Below are 26,495 nucleotides of genomic sequence, written 5' to 3' on the forward strand. Positions count from 1 at the left end.
GATAAAACGATGTTCCATCACCGACTGAGGCGCTGCCGCCGCCCTTCTTAGTCTCGGTGCACCAGGTGTGTCCCGTGTAGAAAATGTATATTTTGTTATCGTAACTCACTGATGAGCCAGAGAAGCATCCATCGTGGTCAAACGACTCCCCTGGAGCGAGGGCGATGGGCTGGTGGTTCCAGTACACGAGGTCCTCGCTTGTGAAGTGGCCCCAGTGCATTGGGCCCCAGTTCTCCCTGAAGGGGTTATGCTGGTAGAAAACATGATATACACCGTTGTGGTGACAGAGGCCGCCTGGCACTCCCATCCAGCCGGAGAAGGGGGCCATATGGTAGTCGGGGTACCACCTCTTGCTTAGCAGGCTCCAGGCCTTCATAACGGTGTGATTGGCCAACTCCAGCCGTTCCGTGTGCGATGTATCCTGCTGCACCTCCTCGATGTCGCTTTTAGGGGTAGAAGCCAACGTCATGGCTGAGTCAGCTTGCAGGGAAGAGGGAGATGTAAAGTCGTTAAGAAAAAGGGGGGAGGCACGCCCTGTTGGCTGCGTCCTTTGCTGAGATGTCCTCCAACGCGCAGAGGCGACTACTCAAAGTGCTCCGCCAGTACGCACAGACACACAGAGAGAGAGGGAGAGAGATAAGATGTGAGAGAGAAGCAGTGAGGACAACGACGGCGAAAAGAAGAAAGGGAGAATGAAGCTGACTAGGGCTCAGAAGTTGCGGCTTAAACGCGCCTTTGCTCTCTCGGTTCGTTGAATTATTTTTATCACGCAGACTCCTCGTCTCCGTCGGTGCGCTTTCGTATTTGCGGTAGTCGTGTGTGTGTGCGTGCGCACGGGTGAATAGGCTGAAAGAGAAGAGATGGGGAAAGAGGAGGAGAGAGCAGGGAAGAGCGTGAATTGTGAAGAGGGGAGAGGACAATACGATGTTGTTTTTTTGTGGAGTTGCGAAAAAGAGCGAGTGAACGAAAAGGAAGGTGCGAGATGAGTCCACATGGAAAAAAAGCCCGCGCATGCACAGGGCAGACAGAGTAGAGGGGGAAGGGGGCGGCGGTGTGGGTGAGAGAGAGACACACACACACACACGCGCGGGGAAAAGGCGTTGAGAAATTCGAGAAGCAAACCAGAAAAGAACAGAGAGAACACAGCGGCGTAAAGGCACCGTGTCGAGCAGCAAAAAGCGATCAATCAACGATGGGGAAATAAAATGTTGATTTGAAATGACAAGAAGAAGCCACGAAAAGGTACGAAGCAACGGCCGGAGGAAAAGAACTTCAGATATGCCGAGTAGACCATCGTAGTCTTGGGAGAGCGAGAAGCAGGAGGAATGCGAGAAGAGAGAGGGCGAGGGGTGGCCCAAAGGGGAAGAAGAAACGAAAAGAACAGAAGAGAAAAGCGAGGGAAGGAAAAGAGAGTAGTACAGAACAGAGAAAAGAGAGAGTTGAGGAAAAGGCCTTCTCGGGAGAGCGGTTACACCAGCGCCGACGCAAGAGAAGGAAGTGCAATAAATTTGAAGAAACCAACTCATGACACGAGAGCGCTCGTTTCGATGCCGATCGATGCGCTTTTTTGCATTGGTTGTTTTTTCCTCCCTTCGCTCTGCCTTTTTCTGCTCCCCGCACCCCCCCCCTTCCGCTCACGGTTGTCACTTCTTGCGAGCGTTAGCCGCTCCCTGCATTTGCGTGTAGTTTCTGCTCTGTGTTTTGGTGTGTCCGCGTGAGTCCCCTGGTGCGCTGTGCTGCGATGTCGGTGATCGCGCAGCGCATTGCGGTCACGATGGATGCGCTTTGTTTTGGTCGTTTTTCAGCCTCACTGTCAGAGGAGAACACACACAAAACAACAGAAGATGAGAAAGGGAGAAAGAGATGCACGCAGCCCCACGCACACACACAGACAGACACAAGCGCACGCGAGCAGAGAGAGAGAGACACACACGCAGCGACTGTCCGCTTTGCTTCTGTAAAATACTTGAACACAAAAGACGCGCAGATGCGTGTCCGTGTGAAGTTAGGACACACAGATCGAGCGGAGTATGCTGTGCGTGGTGAAGGGGTAGAGAATAGGGAGGATAAGCGTGTGAGGGGAAGAGGAAGGAGACTTTTACACCTCCGTGGGTAGGAGGCTGCGTTTCCGTTTCGTTCAACGTGCACAGAACACAAAAGAGCCCATGAAGAAGACCAGCCAAGAGGAGAGCAGCCAATCACTGGGCTCGCGACGCGCGCGAAATCAGGAGAGTGCGGCGCTCCCCCCCCCCCTCCTTTTCTTCAAAGGGCACGGAAAAGAGCAGAAAACGTTTGCGAACAAGAGAAGACCCGAGAGGGGAAACGAGGGAGGGAGGGAGGGGGTGAAGGCAGACTTCCGATTGGCTCACTCACGACAGAAGTTGTACTGATAAGGGGGAGTGGGCCTGGGGAATAGAAAGCCACATTGTGCTTGAGATAGAAGGCATTACGCCTCTCCTTCTCCGTGTGATATGTGCTGAAGCGTTTGTGAGCGTACGTCCGTGTTGTCGTTCCTGTGTCAGTTGGACAGACACAAGAGGAGAATGGGGTATGGCGTGATAAGGCTAAGAAGAAAAAAAAAACCCACATGAGAGGAGGGTGCAGAGCTAAAAATATATATATACCGCCCCTTGATCGCCTGCGCAGTAAGATGAAGGGGGCGTGTCAGAGAGAAGAAGCCAAGATGAAAAGCGAACGGAATGAACAGGCACACAGGGAGACGCGTACCGAACTGCAGTCAGTCGTACATATCAGACGACAAGACGCACTGCCTTTTTGCCAGCGGATCGACTATTTGCCGTCCAGCGCATGACGTCCGGCGCTCCGCACTCGACCCCGGCCCGTCGCAGGCCCACCGGCGTGGCGCGCAGCAGCGCCCGACACACGCCTTACAGCAGTGCGCACCGCCCCTGCCGCGAACTCGGCCTACCCCGGACTCGCAGGTCACCTCACAGCCGCACCCACCGCGCCGGCCGCCACGCGGTGCCTCCCTCGGGGCTGCGCAGGCCCCCACACACACACAGCGCGGGGGGTGCAGGGCCCTGGACGCCACACGCACGGAGGCGTGCCCCGCCTGCCATCAGGGAGCAGGAAAATAGTGGGGCGAGGCAGAGATAACACGAAAAGAGTCACATGGAGACGTGCGCACTGCAGCGCAGAGGGCCCGATACGCGTCCGTGCGCGCGCCGCCACCGGTCTCGCTCGCCCCTCGAAAGCTAAAAACGAGAGAAGCGACAACACACTCCCGAGCACCCACAGACGCAGGGCCGCTGCCGAGTCTTCCGCGCGGCCCTCTGTGCCGCCATTCCGCTGCGGCTGCTTCACGTAGCGCGGGCACGGACGGCGGGCGCAGCGAGACGCATGAAACCAGCGCAGGCGAGGGAGGGAGGGAGGATGTCGCCCAATGGGCAATGGGCGTCCCACGGCCTGTCGACCGAAGGGGGAGAGACAGGCAAACAAAGGGCGGAAGAGAAAAGGAGGAAATCAGTCAGTGCGCACCGCTGCCAACGAGGCCGAGCGCCACACAGGCGCATGCACGCAGGGCAAAGGCGCTCAGTGCTTCACCGTCGTCTCGAGCTTCCACATGGTACCGCCCGCCATGTCCGCAACCCCGTTCACCGAGAAGACGCGCAGTGCCCGGTCGCCCTCCTCGGGGAAGACGCGGGAAGAGAAGGTGACCTCGCCGTTGTTCACGAACACCTCAATCGACGAGCGGTCAATGAACACGTGCAGCTGCAGAAGCACACCTGCCGGCATCTCGCAGGAGCGATACCCGCTCAGCATGTACTGCGGGTAGTGGCGGTTCAGCACCAGGCGCTTCGACTGCGCGTCCACGTACAGCTCCGCCCCTGAGCCGAGCCACAGCCCGTACTTCTCCGCCGTGCTCGTCTCCGTGTTGAAGGCGATATCTAGCTCGTAGGCAGTGCATTCCTCGATAATGAGCGCATCGTTGTTGCTTCCTACGAGAAGATAAGGCAAAGTTGTCCCCTCCGATGTACGCAGGCCTACCAGCTCCTGCGCCGGCAGCATTTGGAGCTGTCCTGTTGCCGCGTTGTAGCGTAGCTCCCGCGGCAGTGTCAAGCAGCCGCTCCAACCGTGCTCGCGCGTCGGCATGGGGCTCTCCCACATGTCCATCCAGCCTATGATAAGTTGCCGCCCATCCACAGTGGAGAGCGTCTGCGGTGCGTAGAAGTCGTGGCCTCTGTCAAGCTCACGGAAGCGCTGTGTCACGTCAAACGAGGTTAGCCAGCGGGGCCCGCCAATGGCGCGACCTCTGTCAGCAGGATCCCTCGGTGCCTCTCCTTTTACTTGTGGTGGTGCTGGCTCCACCAGTGATGTGTCCCACGAGCCAAGGAGGTAACCACTCTGAAATCGATTCCGGTTAGCATAGCCGACCTTCCGCATCCCTTGCGGCGAGTACACAAAGACGTCCCTCTGATCTAGCTGAAAGAAGTCGGGGCACTCCCACATGAACACGTTCTTGTCCTCCGTCATCCCTAGCACCTGCCAGTTCGTGTCGTCCCAGCAAAGGAGGTCCTGCGTGGTGAAGAGAAGCAGCTGGCCAAGGTCCTTCGTCACGTCTCGGGCACCACACACCATCCACCACCGCCCGTCCTGCTGCCACACCTTCGGGTCACGGAAGTGCACGTACCCCGGTGGCGGGCGCACGACAACGCCGAGCTTCTCAAAGTTCACGCCATCGCTGCTGACAGCGACGCACTGCTGCTCATAGATAGCATCCGGTTTGCTTGGCATCGCCTTGTCAAGTGCAAAGTTCCCCGTGTAGACAATGTACATTTTATCTTCGTGTACGATGGCGCTGCCAGAGAAGCAGCCGTCGCGATCGCACGCGTCGCCTGGCGCCAGGGCAGTCTTTTCGCGCTTCCAGTGCACGAGGTCCTCGCTTGTGAAGTGGCCCCAGTGCATTGGGCCCCACGTGGAGCTGTAGGGGTGATACTGGTAGAAGACGTGATAGCTGCCACGGAAGTAGACCAGCCCCGTCGGGTTGTTCATCCACCCCGCGTATGGCGCAAGGTGGTAGTCTGGATACCATGTCCTGTTCGTTGACTTCCATCGGGCAGCGGCCGTCCGGTCCGCGGCCGCAAGCCGCTCGGCATGGGTGTCACTCGGAGTCCAGACCGGAGCGCGCTGGTGTATTGGGGAGCTCATGGTCGTCGTGTGCTTGCTGGGGCTAAAAAAGAAAGCGGACGCGCACAGAGAACAACACGGAAGATGCTACGAGATACCCGCATACAATGACATAATCTTGTACGGTGTAAATAGTCTGTAGCGGTCAAGGCAGCAGCACGCAGGGGAACTAAGGAAGGGAAGAATTATATAAGGCCAATTTCCAGAGCAACCACGCTGGTAGGTGCACGCCTTTCCCGTCGATAATGAGAAAAATGAATGGGAGCAGAAGAGGGGAAGCTGAGGGAGGGAGGGGGGTGAAGGGTGTTGTTGTCGTGGTAGTAAAGACGCAAATCACATGTCTCATGTGTGTAGCCTTATGCTGAAACTATTTCCCTTCCTTTTTCGTCTGGGATTTCTGGTCCTGAAAGCTTCAAAATTATGTGGTCCTGTGCAGCCACTCCGCCCTCTCCAGACTAAGCTCTGTCCTCTGAGCCCCTATGTCACGCTAGCGAACTCACGGGTGTGTATGTATGCTTGCATATGTGTGTGGGTGTGTGGGGGGGAGGGGGGGCAAAGAGCGGCGGTGGGCGGAGGACATGGGGTACAGGGAGAACGTAACGAGTCGGTGACGCCTACGTAGCACGAAAGGGACTAGGAGGCAGGCATGCACGCCTGCGTAGGTCTACAGGTGCATCAAACCCTACAAAAAAAAAGAGAAGCAGAAAGTTGATCCTCAACGAGGGCATCGATTACGCGTACTCCTCGCCGTGGTACACCTGGCGTCTCATCATTCCTACGTACATGCACGTATGTGTGCATAGGCGCAAAGCGGGAGAAGAGAAAAAATCGGCAGGACCTGCGTGTTGCAGCACCAGGCGAAGAGAACGAAGCACACAGACAGAAAACCCCCGTCACCATTGCCCCTGCCGCTGCAGCGCTCCTCCTTACCTCCTCCAACGCGGCCATTCTCCGCCGTCCAGCGCATGACGTCCGGCGCTCCGCACTCGACCCCGGCCCGTCGCAGGCCCACCGGTGTGGCGCGCAGCAGCGCCCGACACACGCCTTACAGCAGTGCGCACCGCCCCTGCCGCGAACTCGGCCTACCCCGGACTCGCAGGTCACCTCACAGCCGCACCCACCGCGCCGGCCGCCACGCGGTGCCTCCCTCGGGGCTGCGCAGGCCCCCACACACACACAGCGCGGGGGGTGCAGGGCCCTGGACGCCACACGCACGGAGGCGTACCCCACCTTCCATAAAGGGGTCGTTGTTGCGTACAGAACGCGAAAGAAAGGGGGAAACTTTGAGCAAGTAGTTGTAGTAGATGTGGTACGACACCTCTATGCCTGCCTGCGTACATGGACACACACGGAAGAGGAAAGTCGAGGAGGTATCGGGGGGAGGAAGCACAGGGGTGAAGTGGGCCATGGGTTGCCGAGCGTGACAGTCGCGTGAAGCAGAGCTTCTCCTTCCCTCACTCCTTAAGTCTCCTTACGTTCTCCCTCTCTCTCTCTGGCCTCTGGCATTGACTCGCTCTGTATGTATGTGTGTGTGTGTGTTCAAACTCTTCACATTAAGCTAAGAACATGCAGGCTGCATGAAAGGGCCGTTGTACCCTCTGCGCGCATCGGTCTACCGCCCACGCCCCTGCGACAGCGGAGGCAGCGGCATCTCGGCAAAGAAGGGCGAGACGTTCGGAAAGTTTCGGGTCTGAAACGCGAACACCTTGTAGCTCTCCCCCATCTCCTCCTTGTCCATCAGCCGCCGGTAGTTCTGCAGCACCTTCATTGCCGTCTTCGTCTCCTCGTCCTTAATCACATGCGCCAGTCGAACATCAATACCGTTCTCGAGCAGAAAGTCGTGCTGCGTCATCACCGGGAACCACTTGAGGTGCCGCCGCGCCACCTCCAGCCGCTCAAGAACCCACCGCAACTGCCGGAAGCTCACCCAGCACGAGAGATCCACCTCTCCGGGTGACAGCAGCGGGTCAACGAAGCGGTGGCCACGGATTCCGCGGAGTGTGCTGTGCATGTGATCATCCTTGCCATAGTCAATCAGAAGGCACGCAGCCTTCTGGCAATCCATCATCTTTTTCATGAGCGTTTCCATCGTCTGCATCCCGACCGTGTTCACTTCAACGCAGTCGCCGCTCTTTCCCTTGGTGCGAACATCGTCAGGGATAAGGTAGGCCGACATCGACCCGGACGGAGCGTGGACAAGGCGGAAGTGGGCCTCTGTGCCAGGGTCGGTGTCCACCTCCACGCACGTCTCCACCCACCCGCGCTCGGTGTAGCGGAACTGGGCCACCGGCAGCGCATCGAAGTACTCATTCGCAATGAACACGGTTGGTTCAAGTGAAAAAGGCAACGACTCCAGGTCCATCCACCACTTGATCTTTCCCTGAGCCGTCTGGAATGCCGCCAGAGCCCTCTTTTGCTCCTCGCGGCGCGCCGCCCCGACCTCGATGAGGTGTATCTGCAAGAAGTGCACCAGATGTGGGTTCGAGTACTGAATCTGCTTCAGCATCGTCTTCATAAGCGTACCACGACCAGGCCCCATCTCCACGAGGTGCAGCACGCGTGGTGTACCCATCTTCTGCCAAGCATCCATCACCCAGGCAGCGAGCACGTCGCCAAAGAATGGGATCTCTGCCGCAGTGATGAAGTCAGCCTTCTCGCCTCCAATGACGTGCTTCTTCGCCGCGTAGTAGCCGTACTGAGGGTGGGTCAGGCAGTCCTTGATGAACTGCGACATGGGGTAGTACCCCTGCGCGGTGATCTTGTTCACCAGCTCGTTGCAGAGCGCGGTCTTGAACTCCTTCTTGTTGGCGGAGTTCACCGTGGCTCTGTCCGGGGTAGACATATCACTTGCGTGGAGGTTCATGGCTAAGCGGACCGGCGTTCTCCGTAGGAAGCCAGTGTAGCAGTAGCTCATCATGAAAACCACCGCAGCAGAGGAACTGGAAAAAAGGGGGCGCATCGATGGGGTTGCCCCGCCGAGTACAGATGCCGCGGCTACAGCTGAGGAGAGCCGCACAAGGCGCTGCTGCATTGCTTGAAGGGGTATAGTGTTGATCACTAGTGAGAGTTGTGAGGAAAGACGGCGTTGACAGCCTGTGACGAAAGGCCCAGGTGCGTGCGTACGTGTGAAACAACCCCTTCACCGTAGCTTTCATGCACGGATGCGGGGTGCATGCGTGTAGGTCGGCGAAGATGGAGAGAGAGAGAAAGAGAAAGCAATAAAGGAGACGAGAAGAAGCTCCACTTCTCCTGTTCTACTCAAACAAGGCGAGGAACACACAGCAGCAGCCAAGAAAGAGAGCACGACATGGAGAGACTTCACCCACCACCCACGATCACTGAGAGAGAGAGAGAAAGGCACCACTACCGGTGGCATGACTTCGGTGCCACAAGAGGAAAGGGGGGAGGGGCGATCGGGCTGGCTACACAGCGCCTTGGTCCGTCACTACACCCTGGTCCTTTCTCTGCTCGATTATCATCCGCGGAGCGACGCAACTGAGAACAGCCACGGAGCACCCCTCGCACGTGCACTTGGGGCCCCCAGTGAAACAACTTTTTGCTTCTCCACACTGTGCTCTGCTTCTTCCCGCTTCCTCTCTTCTCTGTACTTTGCTGCGCATGGGCACCAGGGGTGCTTGGCCCTTTCACTTTTCGCTGCTGACGTGTGACTGCTGCGCCGTGTGCTAACACAGAAAGGGGAGGGGGGAAGGAGTGGGCATAGCCACGGACCCGCGAGAAGCATGCGTACACAGCAAAACTGTCGCCCACAAAAAAACAGGAGGAGGAAATGTAAATCCTGAAGCGGCCTGCCTCTCTCGCTCGCGCTCCGTCCCTTGTCATAGAGGGATGACATCCTCCACCTCGTCACTCGGGTCATCGAGGCGCCAGCGCCGCGGTCGCTGTAGCGGTGCCTCGAACGCCTCCAGCGGCACTGAGTCGTCGACATTAGCCACCACCCCCTCGGTAAACGTCTCCGGTGCAGAGATGATGGGCACGACATCCTCCGCGGGCACAAACGTGAAGCTACGGTTCAGCCAAGAGGACTGATAAGAGTCAGCAGACGACATGGCCGAGCCTTCTGACCCCATTGCATGTGCCCCATCTACATCATCAATCCAATGACTGGGACTACCTGGAGCGCGAAGAAGCCCCAGCACGGACGGTGCCGCGCGCATCTCCAACGGAATTACATTATCTACTTCAGACGAGTTCGAACGAGGAGCTCCATAGCAGGTGGTGGCCGCAACAGCGTAGTCCTCTGGTGCGGGAGCCTGCAAGACTGACCCCTTCTCCCCTGCTGCATTCTTACTACCAGTTGTAGTGTTGGCAGATAAGTTGCCCGCGTTGATTACCAGTCCGTGCTGCTCGTCATCGTCTGCCTCGGCCTCGCCGCCTAGCGCCTTGAACTCAAGCGACAGGTCGGGGGAGGCACGGAAGGCCATCGGAGTGGGCGGCATCGACGCTACCGTGACCATGGTACTCGGCGTGTAGCTGCCAGTCTCGGGGGTTGCGTTCACTGCCGCATAGCCAAAGCCAGGGCCCCATGCGAATTGCCCGGAGGACAATAAGTTGGTGGTAGTGGACGACGACGACGAGCTCGTGCGAGGCGGTGACGATGATAATGATGTCAGAGATGAGCGTTCTGAGGTCGATGCAGACGCGAAGGTGTGACTTGACGCACTGGAAAACACTGAAAGCGAGGAGGACGGAGGGGACGTGATGCCTTCAGTGTCGAAGGTGTCGAAGTGTCGTGGCCGCGTACTCATTCCGACGTGTCTCGATGCAGCAGTCCGTGCCACCGTGGCAGGGCCGGCCATCTTCCGCCGGGCCTCGCGGTCCGCAGTAGCGGAGACAGTTATAGCCCCCTCTTCGCTGACGGGCGCCATAGTTGCGTCCAGATCGTCGGCGCGGGACCGGTGCCGACGTCGGCGGCGGTAGCCGCGGTACCGTGCCCCAACGTGACCCTCACCACCTCTCGCTTGCTCTGTAGTCACAGAGTCCTCGATGGACGGCAACAATAGTGGCTTCTGGGAGCTGCACACCGCAGCCTTGCCTGACATGCGCCAGAGAAGCGCCCTTAGTATCGCTCTTGCGCTCGCAGACAGATCTGAAGCAGTGGCGGCGCCGTAGCTCGTGCTAGTGTAGCCGACCGGCACACCCTCCTCCGTGCGGGCGATGTCACGAAGATGGTCTGGCGGGCACACACATACGCAATGTGGCCAGCGGTACGCCCTGAGTTCACGACTCTCAGGCCCGCTCAGAGAGGTCGAGGGGCTGTGAGGAGAGGACAAGGATGTTTCGGTCTCAGTCCCTTGCCGCTCTGGCAGACGCAGCACACCCTCACCGCACACCAAACACTTCGACCCGTACAAGCAGGAGAGCACGAGGGAAGTGGCGTAGCCGCGACGGCTAAAGTACGCTCGCGGGTCGACGCGGGAGAGTGTGTAGGGGGCCACGTGCACCGTGCACCTCCAGTCCGATTCTTCCCATACCTGTGGTGCGTCGTCCAGCACAGCGATGCTGCGCGGCTTCGGCAGGCGGTTTGGCCAGTCGCACCACGCCGGAGCGCGCCACGCGTGACGGGCCGCCGTCATCGCGACGGCATCCAAAACAAACTGCACAACGCGCAGGGCACCTTTGCGGCTCCGTGCAATGCGCTCAGCTGTGCTTATTGCCTCCGTTGTGTGCGGTGGGGCGAAGTACGCCTTAGCTGCATCGGGACTACGTGATGCTGCCGAGCTGCTTTGGTGCACCGCCAGTCTTCCTACGGGATCCCCAAAGCCGACGTCCGCCTCCCTACACGCCTCCTTGCCCCTGTCAGCGGCATCATGGCACACTGCCTCGCCATCACACCAGTGCAGCATCTCATCTGCCGTCACCACGCTCGATCGCATGTCGGGGAAGAGCACTCGGTGTGGATCAAGCACCTGGCGCAGAATGGCCTCCGTGCGACTCCGAGATGACTTCGTCACCAGCACCACCGGAATGTTCCACTGGGTGGCAGCGCGGTAGAGAAATTGGCGAACACCGGGGCGGACGTACACAACATCAAAGAAGTAGCGTGTCGGTGGCGTCGCAGCCGCAGTCGGAGCTGCGGTAGTGGCAGAGGTAGCGGCAGATTTCTCATAGCTCAATCTGAGAGCATCCGCATCGGTGCTCGACGCAGATGACACACTTTCGGCATCGTCGCTCTCACACGTTCGGCGGCTGTGATTGGGACCGCTCTTGAACGACGAGTCGGCCCCCAAGCCCAGGTCTGATGCCGGCAGGGAGCCAGCATCATACTTGATAGCGCCGCATTCTTCGTAGTGTACGATGCCGAGGCTCTGCCGCTGCGATGCGGTGCGGCGCATGAAGCAATGCAGCAAGCCGCCACTGGAAAAGGCTGAGGTGTTGCCTGCTGTAGCAGGTGTGTGAGACGGCGCTGACTGGCGGCTGTGTAGTGGCCTGTGTCGTATGGTCGGCCGCAGTACACCGTTGTCCTCAACAGTTTCGGTGAGTTGGTTTGAAGAAGAAAAAGAGCGGTGGTGGTGGTGATGTCCTCTGCTGCTGCTACGGTACAAGACGCTCTCCTGCTGTTCATCCACCCCCCTCGCCATGGACTCGGCAAGTTCCTCTGCCGTGAGTTGTGGCGCATCGTTGCGTCCAACTCGGAACGGCGCGTCAGCGAAGAGTGCCGACGACGTCGCTGCCGTGGGCCGGCGCCAGAGCACGCATGGGTTTGCAGCCCCAGCTACGCCATCAGCGGCTTCCACGACGCGATGCACATGACGGAGGTGACGCTGACGCTCTGCAGCCGAGCGCACCGTGATGGCGTTGTCGATGAGGGTGCGGTCCATGTCCACCAGCACCGCCTTCTCCTCTCGCAGGTGCCGCCACAGCGGGGCGACGTAGTGAGTAAAGCCAATCACGACATAGGTGGTGCGCTGCACCACGTCCTGCGGAGACGGCACGTCAGTAGCCTTGGTGTCAGCACGACGACGCCCTGCGCATCTCCTCGGCAGCGTCTTCTCGCCGATCCCGTCGCAGTCATCGTTGTAGGCGGCGTCCAAGGCTGAGCCAAATGATGTCTGCGTCCACGAGCGAGGAGCCAGTGTAATCGCGGCGATAGGGCGGCCATGGGTGTGGTCGACGAGGAGGCAGTCAAGACACCTTGATCGGGCCAAGCGGAACTCGCTCTTCAGCAGTTCGCAGCGCCACTGCTTGTGATCATTAGCGGGAAGCCGCGGCCACCGCCACTTGGGCATGTGAGAAGAGTCCGAGCAGTACATGTGATCGCGGTGGTGTGTAGCGCCGCCGGTAGCCCCTTCCACCCCATGGGACGCGCTGTCGCCCGCTGGGGCCGCCATACTCATCACAGTCTCGTCGCCGCTAGCGTCCATTGGGGTGTTACCATCCTCCTCTTTGTGCGAGATGTTGCCCTGGGACCAGCAGACGATGCCGCGCGCGCCTAGTTGCCGATGGGTGTCGAAGGCAAAGGGGTTTCGCTCATCACGGGAGAGCGTGCCGGTTGCAACACGAAAGCCGCATCCCTGCACCGCAGCAGCAGCTACCGTCCACGGGCTCACGGCTGTGACCCACGTCGATTTCAACGGTGTACCACTTGTTGCCACCGCCGCCGCACAAGCACGTGGGGCGTAACCTACGCTGTTCCCATCTCCCTCCGGGCACACACTGGCTTTGGTCTCCGGCACGGTGGGCATCGAAGTTGATAAAGGCTGTGAGGGGCAGCGCTGATGAAGCACATCATGGTAGCCAGTGTGGGCGCGGCTCTCTCGCACGCCACACACCACCACCTCTGTGGACTCACGCAGCGCCTCGAAGAGCAACTCTTTGCCACGGGCATTGACCGTCATGAAGGAAGGCAGGTGCGGGAATCTCTCACGCTCCTCGGCGCATACTGGCTCTTCTTTGCCCGAAGGGTCGTCCTCTTCCTCCTCTGTCGTATCACGGTCCTCCGCCGCTGTTGGCCGTCGCTTTGTCTGCCGCCCTTCGGCGCGCGCGGCACGTCGACGCTTGCGCACTCTGGCACCCGCCCTCGGCGCTGCAAGCTCCGCCTCCTCGGCAAACTCAACGGTGCCAACCGTGCAGTGGAGCAGGCGGAATGGAAGGCGGATAATGTCACTCACTTCGTCGGCCTCAGATGTGTTGACGGACGAGTTCAGGGACGACTGCAATATCGCACCTGACGCCAGCTTGCCTCTTTCCCCGGCGCCTAGAGCTCCATGACTCATCCCGTGATGCACTCTCCTGGGAGCATCGACACCCGTGGTGTGGCTGGGCCACGGTGCCGTTGGCTCCTGTCCATTAAACTCCGCCCATCCCTCCAGGTCCTCCACGTTGCCAGCGAGACTGGGAGAGGCGGATGCTGCTGTCCATTCAGCCCCCTCAGGGCGCACATGGCTTAATTGCTGCGACCACGAGGAATCAATGTACGCACTTCGGTCCTGCCCGCGCAGACTCCAGAACTGCAGCCGTGCATAGAGCTCCGCAGCATAGGCCAAGTCTCCCTCTGATGGCTCCACCGCTGACGTGTCAGCAGCACAGAGCGTGTGTTGCGGGTGACAGGACGATGTACCCTTCGGCATACCAGCAGGCTTTTCGTGTGCGAAGTTGCACTGCTCGTCTCTCTCGGGATCCGGTGTAGTAGACGCTACCGCTCCCATCAGCGGCACGTCAGCATCTTGAACAGTCACAGTCACTTCATGTGCTACCGCAGCAGCTTCGACATCGGTGCCATGAGCACGGGGGCAGGCACCGCCAAATTGCGTATCGACCGCCTCAGCCGCCCGTGCGGACGGCGAAGTCCGAGAAGGACTCATCCGCCCACTACCAACTAGGGGGGAGCGAGAATGAGCAACGGTATAACCGTCGCCACCACTGCGTCGGCCCCCCACACGCCTTTCGTGCCCACTCCCAGGTGGCAGTAGCACGCGCTGCTCGAAGTACAGGAAAGGAAAGTCCATGTATGGCTCGTACGATACAGAAAAAAGACGAGACAGCCCCTTTATGCTGTCCCCCAGCGGCATGTCGGACTGGTATTGACGCAAGTGGCTTGGCTCAAAGAAATCGGGTGTCGTTGTGGCCGTGAATGACGGGGACGCCGTAGTCGCGCTCGCTGCAGTCCTGTCTGATTCCTTTGCCATGTCCTCGACCCCGCAGCTGCAAAGGGGTGAGTGCATGACAACAAAGACTGGCGACCCGCCGCCGCTGAAAACGTCATCACTGTCTTCTGCCGTTGCATCTTCCGCCGTACCCCCCTCATCATCGCCTTTCGGGATGCGATCTCGATGCTCGGTGGTGAGCCCGTGATTCGGCTGCAAATGGCGGCCACGATCAACAGCGTCTGCATCCTCCTCCTCCTCACCATCACTGAAGGTGTCAGCAACGGAAGAAGAAAAGGAGAGAGGTGTGGACGAGGAAGTCTGACATGAGAAAAGCTCCGAGTTCGACATAAGACGTGTTGCGGAGCCGGTGTAATGCGTCGCAAGTCTGCCGTTCACCACATACCGGCTGCAACCCTTGTGTAGCGAATTAGGCGCAGAGGCACAAGAATATTCACTGTCAGTGCCTTCCTCATCGGCAACAGCATCGTCTTCTAGAAAGGCACTCGTCGCCTCTCGCAGTAGTGGCCCAAGGGTCGGACAGGTTGACGTTGAGCCCTCCCCGGCGGTGCGCGACTGGAGGGAAGCACCCGACACCGGGGCCACACTACTGATGTCAGTCACCATCCCCTGGGTCGATGCGGGTGATGTTGGCACTGTGTTAGCCGCGGTATACCCTCGGCACGGTGCAGCAGCACTGGCGCTGTCAGTGGAAGGAGAGTCCTGTGTCGCCAAAAGCGCCTGCGTGGGTGCCCGCTTCACATGTGGTGAGGGCACCTGCCGAGTTACGGAGCGCTCCCACAGCTTCGCTGTGACAATCGACGACGATAGTGCTGCAATGCCTAGCGTTACCCCACGCCCCGCGGTGGTCGCCGTGGGTGTCACCTCGTCGGACTCTGGTGAGAAGAACGGTGGCGTCAGTGAATATGGCTGTCGAGAAGGCGTGCTTTGTAGGACGTCGCTTGGAGGTGCCGATCTGTGGGGCGAAGGCGGCGCCCCACGCGACGGCCCCACTTCGCCAACGAGACCGCCCCCGCCACCGCCGCGGTTCCCCTTGGCACTGCGCTTGAGCCGATGTACGTCGTGTGCCTTGAGAGCGCTGATTCCGCGTACTCGCGACGACGGCGTTGACTTGTCCATTCGTGGTCTGTGAGGGTGGAGACAGGAAAGGTGGAAGCGGCTTGGGCGACCCTTGATCGTTGCAGTCATCGCAAGCGTTGAGGAAGTGGAGGCGGAGAATTCCGCCCGCGCGCCGTCACCTGCAAGTTTCTCAGCCCCTTCGCTCGTTTCATTCGAGGTGGACGCGGTAGCAGTAGCCTTCGCCGATAGAGGTGACACGTGAGCGAAGTGCCGCTCTTCCTCCTCTACAGTCGCTGCCGTCGACGCCTCGCTCCCCTCACACACGCCTTCGTCGCTCTCCGTAGTCATCATAGCCCCTCTTAGCAGCACCTCGGTATCGTGGCAGCAGACAAATATGAACTTGTGATTGCCGAAGCACATCGCAGTGCAGGCACAAGCACCAACAGCACGGCGGGCGATGACTACGTAAAAAAGGCCAAAGTACTCCCGTGGCGGTTCTTCGCCGTCCACTCCATCGGCTACACCTTCATCGACTCTGCCCACTCCACTGTGCACTTTCTGCCGAGCCCCTTTCCCACTCGGCGGGGCAGGGGACGACACCGTCTGCTCATCATCCCCGCACCGGACGTGCTGGGCGAGCACAACACATCGTGACATGAGGGTGAAGGCGCAGTGTGTAGGATCAAATGACAAGCAGGCCTGTAAGAAAGACTGCAGTGGCATCGGCACCGCGAGCGTGTGGTCGTCGAAGCCATCGCTGGGGCTGAGCTCAGAAGAGCCCCGACTGCCATCAGCTGAGGCAGTCCATCGCGCCGACGCACCGTCACTGTTGCTCCCCTCACTGTTTGCTACTGCGGCAGCTACACCTCCAACGGTGGCGAAGGATGCACAATCCTCTGAGCAAGCACCGCCCTGAGCGGTGGTGGTAGGTGGCGGCACAGGCAAGCTGGGCGAGCTGCGGTTCTCCATCGCTAGCGATGCGATGACGACGCCAGAGTCGCCATCATCACCGCCGCTGTACACTCGTGTGTCTCGGGACGGGCTCGCCGAAATGCGAGCGCGTCCCAGCACGCGCAGTAGAAGCCGCAGATCTGCCACCACCTGCACAGCAGCTTGGTGCTGACGCGCACGCTGGAGAGACCCACTCTCCGGGTGCGCCAACGCGCTGCGGTGGCGCAGATGACGACCGTGGCGAAACCACGCTTGCCCCCCCGCCTCGAGGCCGCCACGGTATGCCGAGAACAACAACGGCGAGAGCCACCGATACAGCGCCAGGTCGTGGTAGCTAGCCTCGACCGTGACTTGTAAATACTGTTGATACAGGGCGTTGACGACTAAGGCACGAATATACTCCACATGCTGCCCTGCCTTGTCCTCCGCCTCCTGGGCATCCAGCCACAGCTGCAGCAGCATCCTTTGCACAAACTGATGGTGGCGCTTGTGGGCAGCGCGGTCGTGACGGACGCCACGGCGGCGATCAGAGAGTGAAGGTGAAGGCGATGTTGCTGTGACATCAGCTCGTCGTTGCTTACTGGAAGACCTCGGCGAGCCAACGTTAGGCGGGCCCAATGGGCCATCATCGCTGGGAGCGTTGGAGTGCGGTGGTGGTTTCTCAACAATTCGATCCACCGCAGTCGCGCCCACGCTTGCAGCCGCTGGCGTCGCCTCTCGGGTCAGACGGCGTCGCTTGTGTGAAGAGCTTGCCAAGCCGAAAAGTGACGCAGTAGCAGAGGGGGACAACGACGATGTAGCAGCTGCAGCGGTGACTGGCACGGAGCATCTCCGCTTCTTTTTCGCTCGTGCTTGTCTTTGCGATGAGCGCCTCAGCGTCGCTCCAAAAACCCTACAGCCCTCAAGCGTCGTCTTCGCTGACGACGACGCCCTCAGAGCTGAGGCCTCGGTGCTCTTGCACTGGTGAGCTGCCCACACCAGCGCGTGCTCATACCGCGTCCGCGCAACTGCGGCTGCCGTCACCGACTGCCACGCCCCGACAAGCCGCCGCGACAGATTCAGGATCGCCTTTGTGTAGTCAGGCAGGAGTGTCGTGGCACTGCTGAGCTCCGCGAGTACGTAGCTAAACACCTGCAGTCGGCGTGTGCTGAGCTGCAACGGTGGCCCAGGCTGCGAGACGATCTGACCACGTTCTCGGAAGGCGTCGTGACCGCCACCCTCGTGATGCGAGCGGCGCTCGACGAGGACGCCATGGCTGGTGGAGTCAACAGTATGTGGAGAAAATAGCGCAGTGTGTGCTGCTTTAGATCGGTTCATAGCAGGGGGATGAGGTTCCATGTCACTCCTCCTTGCATCGTTGTCATCCGTGGATGCGACGAGCTATCCACTGCCCATCAGTGTACGGCTACCCAGTGAGGCCAAAGGGAGCAAGATACACTAGAAGGTGTGTATGGATGTGGTAAGATTGTGTCGGAGAGGGGAGAGCGCTGTATGCGTTGGGGAGAAAGAAACGAGAGAAGGCGGAGGAGAAAGAGAGAGGTTTTGCCGGTGGAGATATGAGGGAGGGGGAGAAAGACCTGCGCACAAATGACCGAGAGATCGACGAGAGGCTCCTATTCCGGTGGTGGTGGTGATAGCGGTCTGCGCGTGGGAGCGGGGGGAGGAGGCTGGTCTAGCTCGGTCCGCTACAGCCACTGACCTTTGCTTTTTTTTGCTTCCGCAGTTACTATCGCCATCCCCCGTTGGAAGAATGGGAAAAGGAGGAGAGCAGAAGGGTGAATGTATGACTGTGTACGCTGGTGATGCCTCAGGCTCAGGCACGTTCCTTCACACGCACACAGACTGCGCCATACACTCAGAAGAGAGGGCGAGAGGGCGCGATCGCGGTCGCGGTTGTGAGAGCGCACCAGAAGGGCGCTCTCACAGGCTCCGTAGCAACACCAGCGCAGTGGATGGTGCGCAAGGTGGCACTTTCACCTTGCCCTGAGAATAGTTTCAACACTCTCCCTTCCGAGGCAGTTTGCGAACTTGCTGGCAGCCACGAGTAGGCCAGCACTCCAGCTGTGAATGGAAAGACAGAGGAAACGCACAGAGGTGCGCGCGTCCTGGAAGCGGTTGTTGTGAGGTGAGCAGAAAAGAAAGATGGCAGGAGGAGAGCGACGCAGTGGTGCGTGAAGCATTTCGAAACACAAAGAGAGACAAGAGGAAGAAGAAGAAAAGAGATGAATGAAGAGACTGAAGAGGGGCAGCGAAGTGGCGATGGCACCAAAAAAAACCAGAGACTCAAAACACTGGCTGTGAGCCCCGGAGAGACGACGAGAGAGAGGGAAGAGGACGAGTGGGAGAAGAGAGGGGGGCGAGGCGGCTGCCCCTTCTCTCTCTCTGCAGCGAGGAGTCAACGTCCGCGCATGCGAGCCGTCAGTGGTAATACGCGCCTTCTCGCACCGCAGGTGCCACCGCTTACGTGGCGCTCTCTTTTTCGTTCGATTTTTCGCTTCGCTTCTCCACTCCCTCGTGCCCCCTGTGAGGCCTTGCATAAGCCGCTTCAAAGCCCCCCTCCCCATCTCGCCCTCAACGACGCTCATGCTACCCTACAGGCGGTGACTGAAGAGGGAAGAGGAGAAGCGACAGGAGTCAATGCGGATGCGGAAGGAGGAGCAAAGAGGGAAAAGAAAGGAAAGGCGCACGGTAGTGTAGCACGCAGCCTGCAGGTGCCTCATCACCGCACATGAGTGAAGTGCGTCCGTTCTCTCTTCTCCAGCCCTGCGCACCCAGTACTACGCGCCTACGTGTGTACGTGTTGCGATTCGGGCGTGCAACGTGTACACACGCACGCACGCACACACACACACACACACACACACATCCACATCTCGCTCACTCACGGTGGATGCAGTCTCAAGGCTCAAATCAACCTACGATGCAACTTCGCTTCTTAACCGCCCATCAGCAAGTCTGTGAACCAACAACGTATTTCACGCCCCTGCACTCTTGAGGGCGCATTACAAACAGCCACGCACAAGGCGTTAACACACATACACACATACGCGCACAAGCACTCACAAGTTCAAGATAGGCTCTTGAGCAGCTCACTGAGCTTTTCCGCCTCTTCGCGTTGGCGCCGCACCTCGGCCTCGTCCGCGACGGCGTGTAGCTTGCCGATGATCTCTCGCTTCACGCGCATGAGCTGATACGCCGGCAGCTCCTTGGACGTGTCGCACTCCATCAAGTTGAGCACCTCGCGCGCGTTTTCCTTCATTGAGTGCTCCTTCGCCCCCACCGCTGGCGGCAGCAGGGCACCACAGATAACGCTAAAGTACACTGTGACTCCGAAAATCACGCCAATCAACGAGTTTGTCGCAATGCTGTTCCTCTCCAGAAAGCGGTCCAGCTGTACCTTACGTCGATAGTACCAGTGATGACGGCGCAGGGCGGGATCTAGGAAGTACCAGAAAGTGTAAGTGGCCCACTTGAAAGTGGCGGTGGTGTGGTGGCCAGTGTCCGGGATGCGGGACCGCAGCAGCACAGATGGCGAGAACATTATGCGCGTGCACCTTTTTTTGTGTTCGGCTTCCTCTCAAAAGCGCGCACGTGCACCGCACCACATGCACGGACAACTCTTCGTGTGCGCGCGCGCCTGGGTGCTTTATGAAGATGCACGGAGCGCACGCGGCAGAAATAAAAAAGATGGCGCGAAAGAGGGAGGGGGAGAGAGACCGGCACACCCCAAGCAGACACAAAGCAGCCGCAGTCTTTTCCAGTCTCTCTCTCTCTCTCTCTGCTTGGGGACGTGGGCTTGAGGGCTCCTCTAACGTACCCCTCCCCGCACCCCGCAGTCGGCGCAACTCGGGATGTTATGGCTTTTGCGGTGGTGCTCCGGCGCGAGTCGTTCTAAGACTCCGGCCAGTGCCCTCTTGTCGCGTATGCCCAGACAAAGTGGCCACCTTGTGCCTGCGAAGATGTGAAATGGCGAACTGCAGCGATGACAATGATGATTACGGCGGGCCGACAGTGCGAAACGAGCGGAGAACCGAAGAAGAGAAATGAAAGAAGAAGGCAACGACAGACGGTGCTGCGAGTATGGAAGAGGCGAACGCGACGCGCGACACCACATGCGTAGAGACCACGCTCCAAGCAAACAAGGCACAAACGCGCCAGAGAGGCAAGGAAAGTCCTGCTGCCTGCAAGCCTCAGTCCACCAAGATACTCTTTGAGGGAAAAAAAAGTGCGTGTGTGCGTGGGGATAGGGAGTGATTAGGCAACCATACGACCAGGCACAAAGTACGAACCGAGAGAACACAGCGAATAAATAAAAACGCGATCGCAGAAGAGGACGCCCCTCGCGCCTTACGGCTTGTGGTGGCGCAGGAAGTCAACCAGAAGCTGCACACCGAAGCCGGTCACACCAGCTGGCTCGTAGCCCTTGGGCTTGTCCCCGACATCCGCCACGCCGGCAATATCGAGGTGCGCCCACTGCACCTCCGGCTCTACAAAGCTGGCGAGGAACGCGGCGGCGGTACAGGAGCCGGCCTGCCGCCCGGGAGCAGTGTTGATCAAGTCGGCAATGCCGCCCTTCATCATGTCCTTGTGCTCGTCACCAATGGGCATCGGCCACAGCTCCTCCCCGCACCGAGTGCCGGTGGACATGAGTGAATTCGCCAGCGTCATGGAGGGAGAGAACAACCCGGCGCGGCGGGAACCGAGACTGACAACAACGGCACCAGTGAGCGTGGCAAGGTCGATAATGCGGGTAGGCTTCTTCTCCAGCGGCGCGTACTTTTGCACGTACGTCAGCACATCGGCAAGTACCAAGCGGCCCTCAGCGTCCGTGTTGAGCACCTCCACTGTGAGCCCCTTGAGGCTAGTAATAATGGAAGAGGGATGGTAGCTGTCGGGCCCGATCGCGTTCTCCACGAGTCCCACTGCAGCCACAACGTTGATCGGCAACTGCAGCTTCGCGATTGCCTTGAGTGTGGAGAGCGCAGTGGCCGCCCCCATCATATCGGTGTGCATCGTCTCCATCGAAGTATAGGGCTTGACGTTCAGACCGCCGCAGTCGAACGTTACACCCTTGCCAACGAGGGCCGTCGTCGCGCTTGAGCGGCCGTTGCCGACGTACTCCAGCACCATCAAGTACGGCTCATAGCGGGAGCCACGGCCGACGTTGTACATGAGGTGCAAGCCTGCCTCCTCGAGCTGCTGTCCGCGCAGCACCTTGCGTACCTTGATGCCCTCTGGTATTATGTACTTCTTCGCCCACTCCACGTAGAACTCCGGCACGCCTTCGTCCTCGCGCAGATTGCCGAGGTTGCGAGCGTCGTTGACGCAATGTCCAATCACTTCGCCGGTGCGCACCGCCTGGGCATTGCTCGACGCCACCAGAAGCTCCATTGGCGGCTGTGGAGTGCTGGCGGGATTAGCCTGCGATTCCACTCGTCTCGCGCGAGTGCTGCGCTTCTCTGAACCATCCGCGGCGGCAAGGATGCTCGATTTCAGGCGGTCGTACTGGTATGCCCCTGTCACGGCAAAGGTGGCAGTTTTCTCCACCACTTCCTGGCTCTGCAGTCGCTGCGGCGGGTGGTACGGGTCCGTCATGGTGAAGATATCCTGCTTCGGTGGGTGTAGCGACACCCACGCGGCTCTGCACATCTTAGCTTTGCGCACGGCAGCTGTGACCGCGAGGCGGTAATCCCGCACTGTGCATCGAGCCCCCATGCCCGCCACGAGCTCAGCAGGCTTTTCCGCAGCACCCGACGCCGCCGCAGCGCGCCTGGTGCCGGGTGCCTTTCGGCCTTTCTTCGCCACAGTGTTCGCCACTGAGGAAGGATTCTGCGCGGTACCCCAGACAGCCTGAAAGTCCACCTCTCCTGCCTTGCCGGTAAAGCCTGGTGGAACAGCGGCGGCAGCATCGTCAGTCGATGCCGCGCATTCGGCGGCGGTGAGAAAGTGCACGTGGACACCGCGACCTTTGGCAAGTTTGCCCCTATTCGCCGCCAATTTGGTCGTGGAGCATACCGACAGCGACTTTGGGAGTGGGCCGCGAGACAGCACGCGACGAAGCATTGGCTGTTGAGACGCGCACAGAGTCAACCGGGAAGCAAAGTACAGGCTGGGAGAGAGGGGAAGGAGGGGAAGGCAAAGGGGAGAGGCGTGGCCCCAAAGTGAATGCAAAACAGAGAGAGAGAGAGGCAGAGAGAAGGCCCACACTTAAAACGCTTATGGAAGTTGGATTCACCACAGGCAGCACCAACAGCCGGAGCGAGGAAGAAAGAGAGAGGGGGCAGTGGAGACGGTGCGATTGGTGGGTAGGTGTGCGTGACGCTGGAGAGAGAAGGGCGAGGGGAGAGGAATGGAAAGGAGAAGGAAGAGAGTGTGCGAAAGTGCGAAGAGAGAGCGAGACAACTGTGCGGATGTGAATGGGACGGAGAGGGCGACAGCGGCAGGTGGGGAAGGGGGAGGAGGATAGAGCGATGTGCGTCAACGAGTCTATGAATGAGTACTGTATACCTGTGGTATGCACGCGTCGCTATGAGACTACAGAGCTGTGGGGAGTACATGAACGAGGGGAAGTAGAGGGGGGGTGTTGTCGCTGAGATCAGCCTCACCTTCGTTCTTTCTCACCAGCAGCCGCTCTGGTAGGCTAGTCTATGCGAAAGGGGGAGGGGGAAGGAGGGGTAATGGAGGACTGCAGGCATATGCGCATGTGTGTGCGTTTTTTGTATGTGGATGCGTCTGCGTGCGGCAGTTTGCTTTGCTTAAAGATGCACGTGTACTTTCAAACGAGAGCGAGAGGCACAGGATGAGGAAGGAGGACGTTGAAGGCAACAGGGGTGTTGGTCGACGCGGCGTCGAGTGCCCCTGCGTTTTCTTTGTGCAGTTTATCTGCGTTTGTCTATACAAAATAGACTGTGTGCATTCAATGTGGGGAAGAAGGAAGAACTGACCGAGTGACTAGGACGATGAAAGAGGAGACAGTGAGAGAGCGAGAGAGATTGTGTGTGGGGGTGTAAAAGGGAGGAAAGATAATCATGATAATGATGCTGATGATGATCGGTCAGCGACTGCATCCCCTGCTACTCACCTTCACGCCGATGGTGACGTCACTGGAGGCGCTGAGGAGACGAACGGCGGCGTGGCGCGCACGCACAATCCTACATGTATAGCACATATCGATAAATCTTCTCGGTCTTCTCCTGTTTGTTCGCTGTTGACTGCCCTCTATCAGAGAGAGAACGAGAGGGCGAAAACTGCGGTGCGAGACAAAATAAAAACAAAAAGGCGAATGTGTATGCACAACAGTGAGGCAGCGCGGGTGATAAATTCGCGTGAGTACCGGTGCTCGAACCAGGTCAGCACGCGCACAATCTAGAGTCGAAAACAAGAAACGACACCTGACATCGACACGAGAGAGAGAGAGAGAGAGAGACAGTGACAGTGGCACAGGGGATTGGTGCAGCTTGGCCTTCCTGCTGCACGTGTGTGGGACATGTATGGCCCACAAGGTAGGCGGTGGCTGTCCCAGTAAGACAGAGAAAGAGAAGCAACGCAAGCCGAAAGAAACCGTTCCCGTACATACATACATGCTCGTAGGCGCAATAACAACGGCGCTGAGACGCCGTTAAGGGGGGATCTCTATCTGGTTAGCTGCTGTTGAAGTAAAATCCGCGATGAAAGACGCCGCCGTAGCGGTACCCCAGCAGTTTCCCGCTACCCAAGCAGCTGCCTCCCTGCGCTCCTCTGCCACCGTACAGAGCTCCGTCGTCGCCCTCAAAAATCGGCACGAACACACGCGCCGTCACGTAGACGGGCTGACTTTCCATGAGCGTCACGTGGATGTATTTGCCTGGCTGATATACGTAGGTGTGCGCACCGTCCCGATCGCCGAGAATGGGGCTAACATGGTCCTCTCTCTTTCCTCCTTGCCGCTGGCGAGAACCGCAGGTGTCATTGCTCATCGGTACTGCGCACGCCGGCGGGTTCACGTCACACAGCACCGGCTCGGTGTCGTTCAGCGTGTAGACGATGCGGCTGTTTGCTGGCGGGTCGTCAAAAGCCAGCTTCATCTCGTTGCACGACACACAAAGCACCGGCGGCGGAAGGAGCTGCTCAGGATGGATGTTGTACTGCTCCATCCGCCGGCGACTAAGCTTGCCATGCTCGAGGGCCCCTCGGCTGCAGTCGTAGATGGTTGGTACGCTGCGCACGCGATCTGCCGTGTCAGCGCCGGAGCCGCCACTGAACCGTGCCGCTGCTGCATCGCTGCTCATTACCGTCCACGCATGCACAGTAGCAACGTTCTCCGTCAGCGCAATGGGATTTCCGTCGTAAAAACACGCGCGCTGCCCACTAAACTTTACCTTTCGCCGAGACTCGTTCACAAAGACAAGTTCGTAGAGTGTCTGCGTCTGTGGCGGGTTGTGTGATTCGTCAAAGTACAAAATCGCATCCGTGGCGCGTAGCCGCATGGACGGCGTCGGCACCTGCGGGTCAAAGTACGACAGCCCAGCAGGTCGCACCTGCAGCACGGCGCGAGAGATGGAGCTCACTCTTCCACCGGGCACCCATGAGGACGCCGAAATAACAGTAGAGTCCTCGCCTGGTGACGCAGCGGCAGCGTGCACGGCGATGGCCTGCACAATCACCTGGCGGCGCTGCGAAGGAAGCAGCGACGGTGGCGGCAGACTCACCTTGAACGGAGCCGTGTAGAGCAGGGTGGGGTAGCTTCCGTCAACGCTGTACCGCAGCTGATCGGGTGTTGTGCTCAGTTCGTGTGGTGTGATGATGATCTCTGTGGACGTGGTGACCTCACCCCCGCTGGGGGAGATGACCGGCGGCAGCGGCACGCAACCGGTGGTGGCCGCTGAGGGTGCCACAGTGGCAGAAAAAGAAGTCTGTCTATGCGCAGATGGGTCTACGTGCGCGGCCTGTTGAAAGGCATCCTCACTGGGGTGTGCCCGTTCCGCCTGTCGCCGCGCAATATTGATATCGATCGCCTTTGTGGGATTGTCTGCTGCGCTACCGGCCGTATACGTGAGCAGAGGCACATTCGCCGGCGACGGGGGTGGTTTTCGTTCATTGGATGGGGCCATCCCAGTCACCACGTACACGAACTGGTGCACGGCGCCAACCACCTGCTTCACTGGATGCACCGTATGGGCCTGGATAACGTACACACCTGCCTCGCAGAACTCCAGTGGCGCCGTGTAGAGAAGATAGTCCTGGTGGTAGTAGCCGTCGTTGCCCAGGATTTGCTGACTGCTGTGGTCGGACGGCAGACTGTCGCGCAGTCGGTTGACGGTTAGCAGAATGTCACACACATCCATGTACACCTGCTCGGCACGGACACGCAAGTGAACGACTAGAGGAGCGGGGAAGCTCCAGGTACTGGTCGGCGACGGCGTCGCCTCCAGCTCCTCCGCAGTGCAACGTTGAAACCCATGGTACAACACCGTCGCGGTGCTGCCGCACGGAGCAGCCAGGTTCAAGGCAGGACTCGCGCCCTCAGTGTCCCACGTATCACTACTTGCGATCTGCTTCAGCTGATCATAAGTGGCGGACTTGAGATTGCGACGACGCTGATGGCGAAACAAAAATACGGTGAGGCAGACGACCGCGACCAGCAACACGCCGCAGGACACCCAAATAGCGATTGCGACGCCCCTGTGCACTATCGCCATTCTCAAGAGGGGTCTCGCCCTTCGGGGTTGCTCGGTTTACTGTGAGGTGTGGCACCGTGGCGCTAGCGTACGATCAATCAGCCCGCTGCTATCCCACGGAGTCTACACCCTACTGTGAAGTCAATATCGGTGCGTGGATCAAGGTAGGATCACTTATGTGCGTGCGACTTTGAGCGAGTTCTTCTTCCAGCGCTGATGACCCTTTTATATTTTGCTCCTCTATGCGCTGTATTTCTCTCGGTGTATCATGCCCTACAGCAGGCCTGGTCTAGAAGAATCTAACGCACGCGCACGGACACACACACACACGCATACACATACACTTCGAGGCTGCGGTGACTTGCGTGCGTGCGTATCTGTGTCGATCGTGTGTGCGAAGTGCCCCGGTTCACGACCGCCACCAGGGTGACTTTGTCTCTGCCGCGAACGTTTCCTTTCGTGCCTCCCTGGTCAGCCCAAGATGGTTACACTCAAACAGCGTGCGAGGACACACTAAGGCGGAGAGAAAATGGGGAAAGGGGCGCAGCTCTATAAG

At 59.1% G+C, this 26,495-nt stretch overlaps 6 protein-coding genes across 6 annotated transcripts, besides 2 other annotated features; all 6 read right to left on the reverse strand.

The window, feature by feature from the left end:
- Window positions 1-2,779: 2,779 nt before the first annotated feature.
- Window positions 2,780-3,050: a repeat region.
- A 502-nt stretch (window positions 3,051-3,552) lies between these two features.
- On the reverse strand, window positions 3,553-5,013 carry LPMP_231040 (beta-fructosidase-like protein; the record flags this gene model as incomplete). The annotated part of the gene is made up of 1 exon (XM_010700959.1): window positions 3,553-5,013. One exon carries the CDS (start codon window positions 5,011-5,013, stop codon window positions 3,553-3,555), a length of 1,461 nt encoding a protein of 486 aa, XP_010699261.1.
- Window positions 5,014-6,084: 1,071 nt separating this feature from the next.
- Window positions 6,085-6,339: a repeat region.
- A 421-nt stretch (window positions 6,340-6,760) lies between these two features.
- LPMP_231050 (methyltransferase, putative) lies at window positions 6,761-8,065 on the reverse strand (the record flags this gene model as incomplete). Its single annotated transcript, XM_010700960.1, has 1 exon — window positions 6,761-8,065. The coding sequence occupies one exon, from the start codon at window positions 8,063-8,065 to the stop codon at window positions 6,761-6,763; it is 1,305 nt and encodes a 434-aa protein (XP_010699262.1).
- Window positions 8,066-8,984: 919 nt separating this feature from the next.
- Window positions 8,985-17,621, reverse strand: LPMP_231060 (hypothetical protein; the record flags this gene model as incomplete). Its single annotated transcript, XM_010700961.1, has 1 exon — window positions 8,985-17,621. One exon carries the CDS (start codon window positions 17,619-17,621, stop codon window positions 8,985-8,987), a length of 8,637 nt encoding a protein of 2,878 aa, XP_010699263.1.
- Window positions 17,622-19,350: 1,729 nt separating this feature from the next.
- LPMP_231070 (hypothetical protein) lies at window positions 19,351-19,824 on the reverse strand (the record flags this gene model as incomplete). The annotated part of the gene is made up of 1 exon (XM_010700962.1): window positions 19,351-19,824. The coding sequence occupies one exon, from the start codon at window positions 19,822-19,824 to the stop codon at window positions 19,351-19,353; it is 474 nt and encodes a 157-aa protein (XP_010699264.1).
- An 806-nt stretch (window positions 19,825-20,630) lies between these two features.
- On the reverse strand, window positions 20,631-21,998 carry LAP (cytosolic leucyl aminopeptidase; the record flags this gene model as incomplete). Its single annotated transcript, XM_010700963.1, has 1 exon — window positions 20,631-21,998. The coding sequence occupies one exon, from the start codon at window positions 21,996-21,998 to the stop codon at window positions 20,631-20,633; it is 1,368 nt and encodes a 455-aa protein (XP_010699265.1).
- Window positions 21,999-23,923: 1,925 nt separating this feature from the next.
- LPMP_231090 (hypothetical protein) lies at window positions 23,924-25,960 on the reverse strand (the record flags this gene model as incomplete). Its single annotated transcript, XM_010700964.1, has 1 exon — window positions 23,924-25,960. The coding sequence occupies one exon, from the start codon at window positions 25,958-25,960 to the stop codon at window positions 23,924-23,926; it is 2,037 nt and encodes a 678-aa protein (XP_010699266.1).
- Window positions 25,961-26,495: the final 535 nt, after the last annotated feature.

Source organism: Leishmania panamensis, assembly GCF_000755165.1.
Source record: "Leishmania panamensis strain MHOM/PA/94/PSC-1 chromosome 23 sequence".
NCBI lineage: Eukaryota > Euglenozoa > Kinetoplastea > Trypanosomatida > Trypanosomatidae > Leishmania > Leishmania panamensis.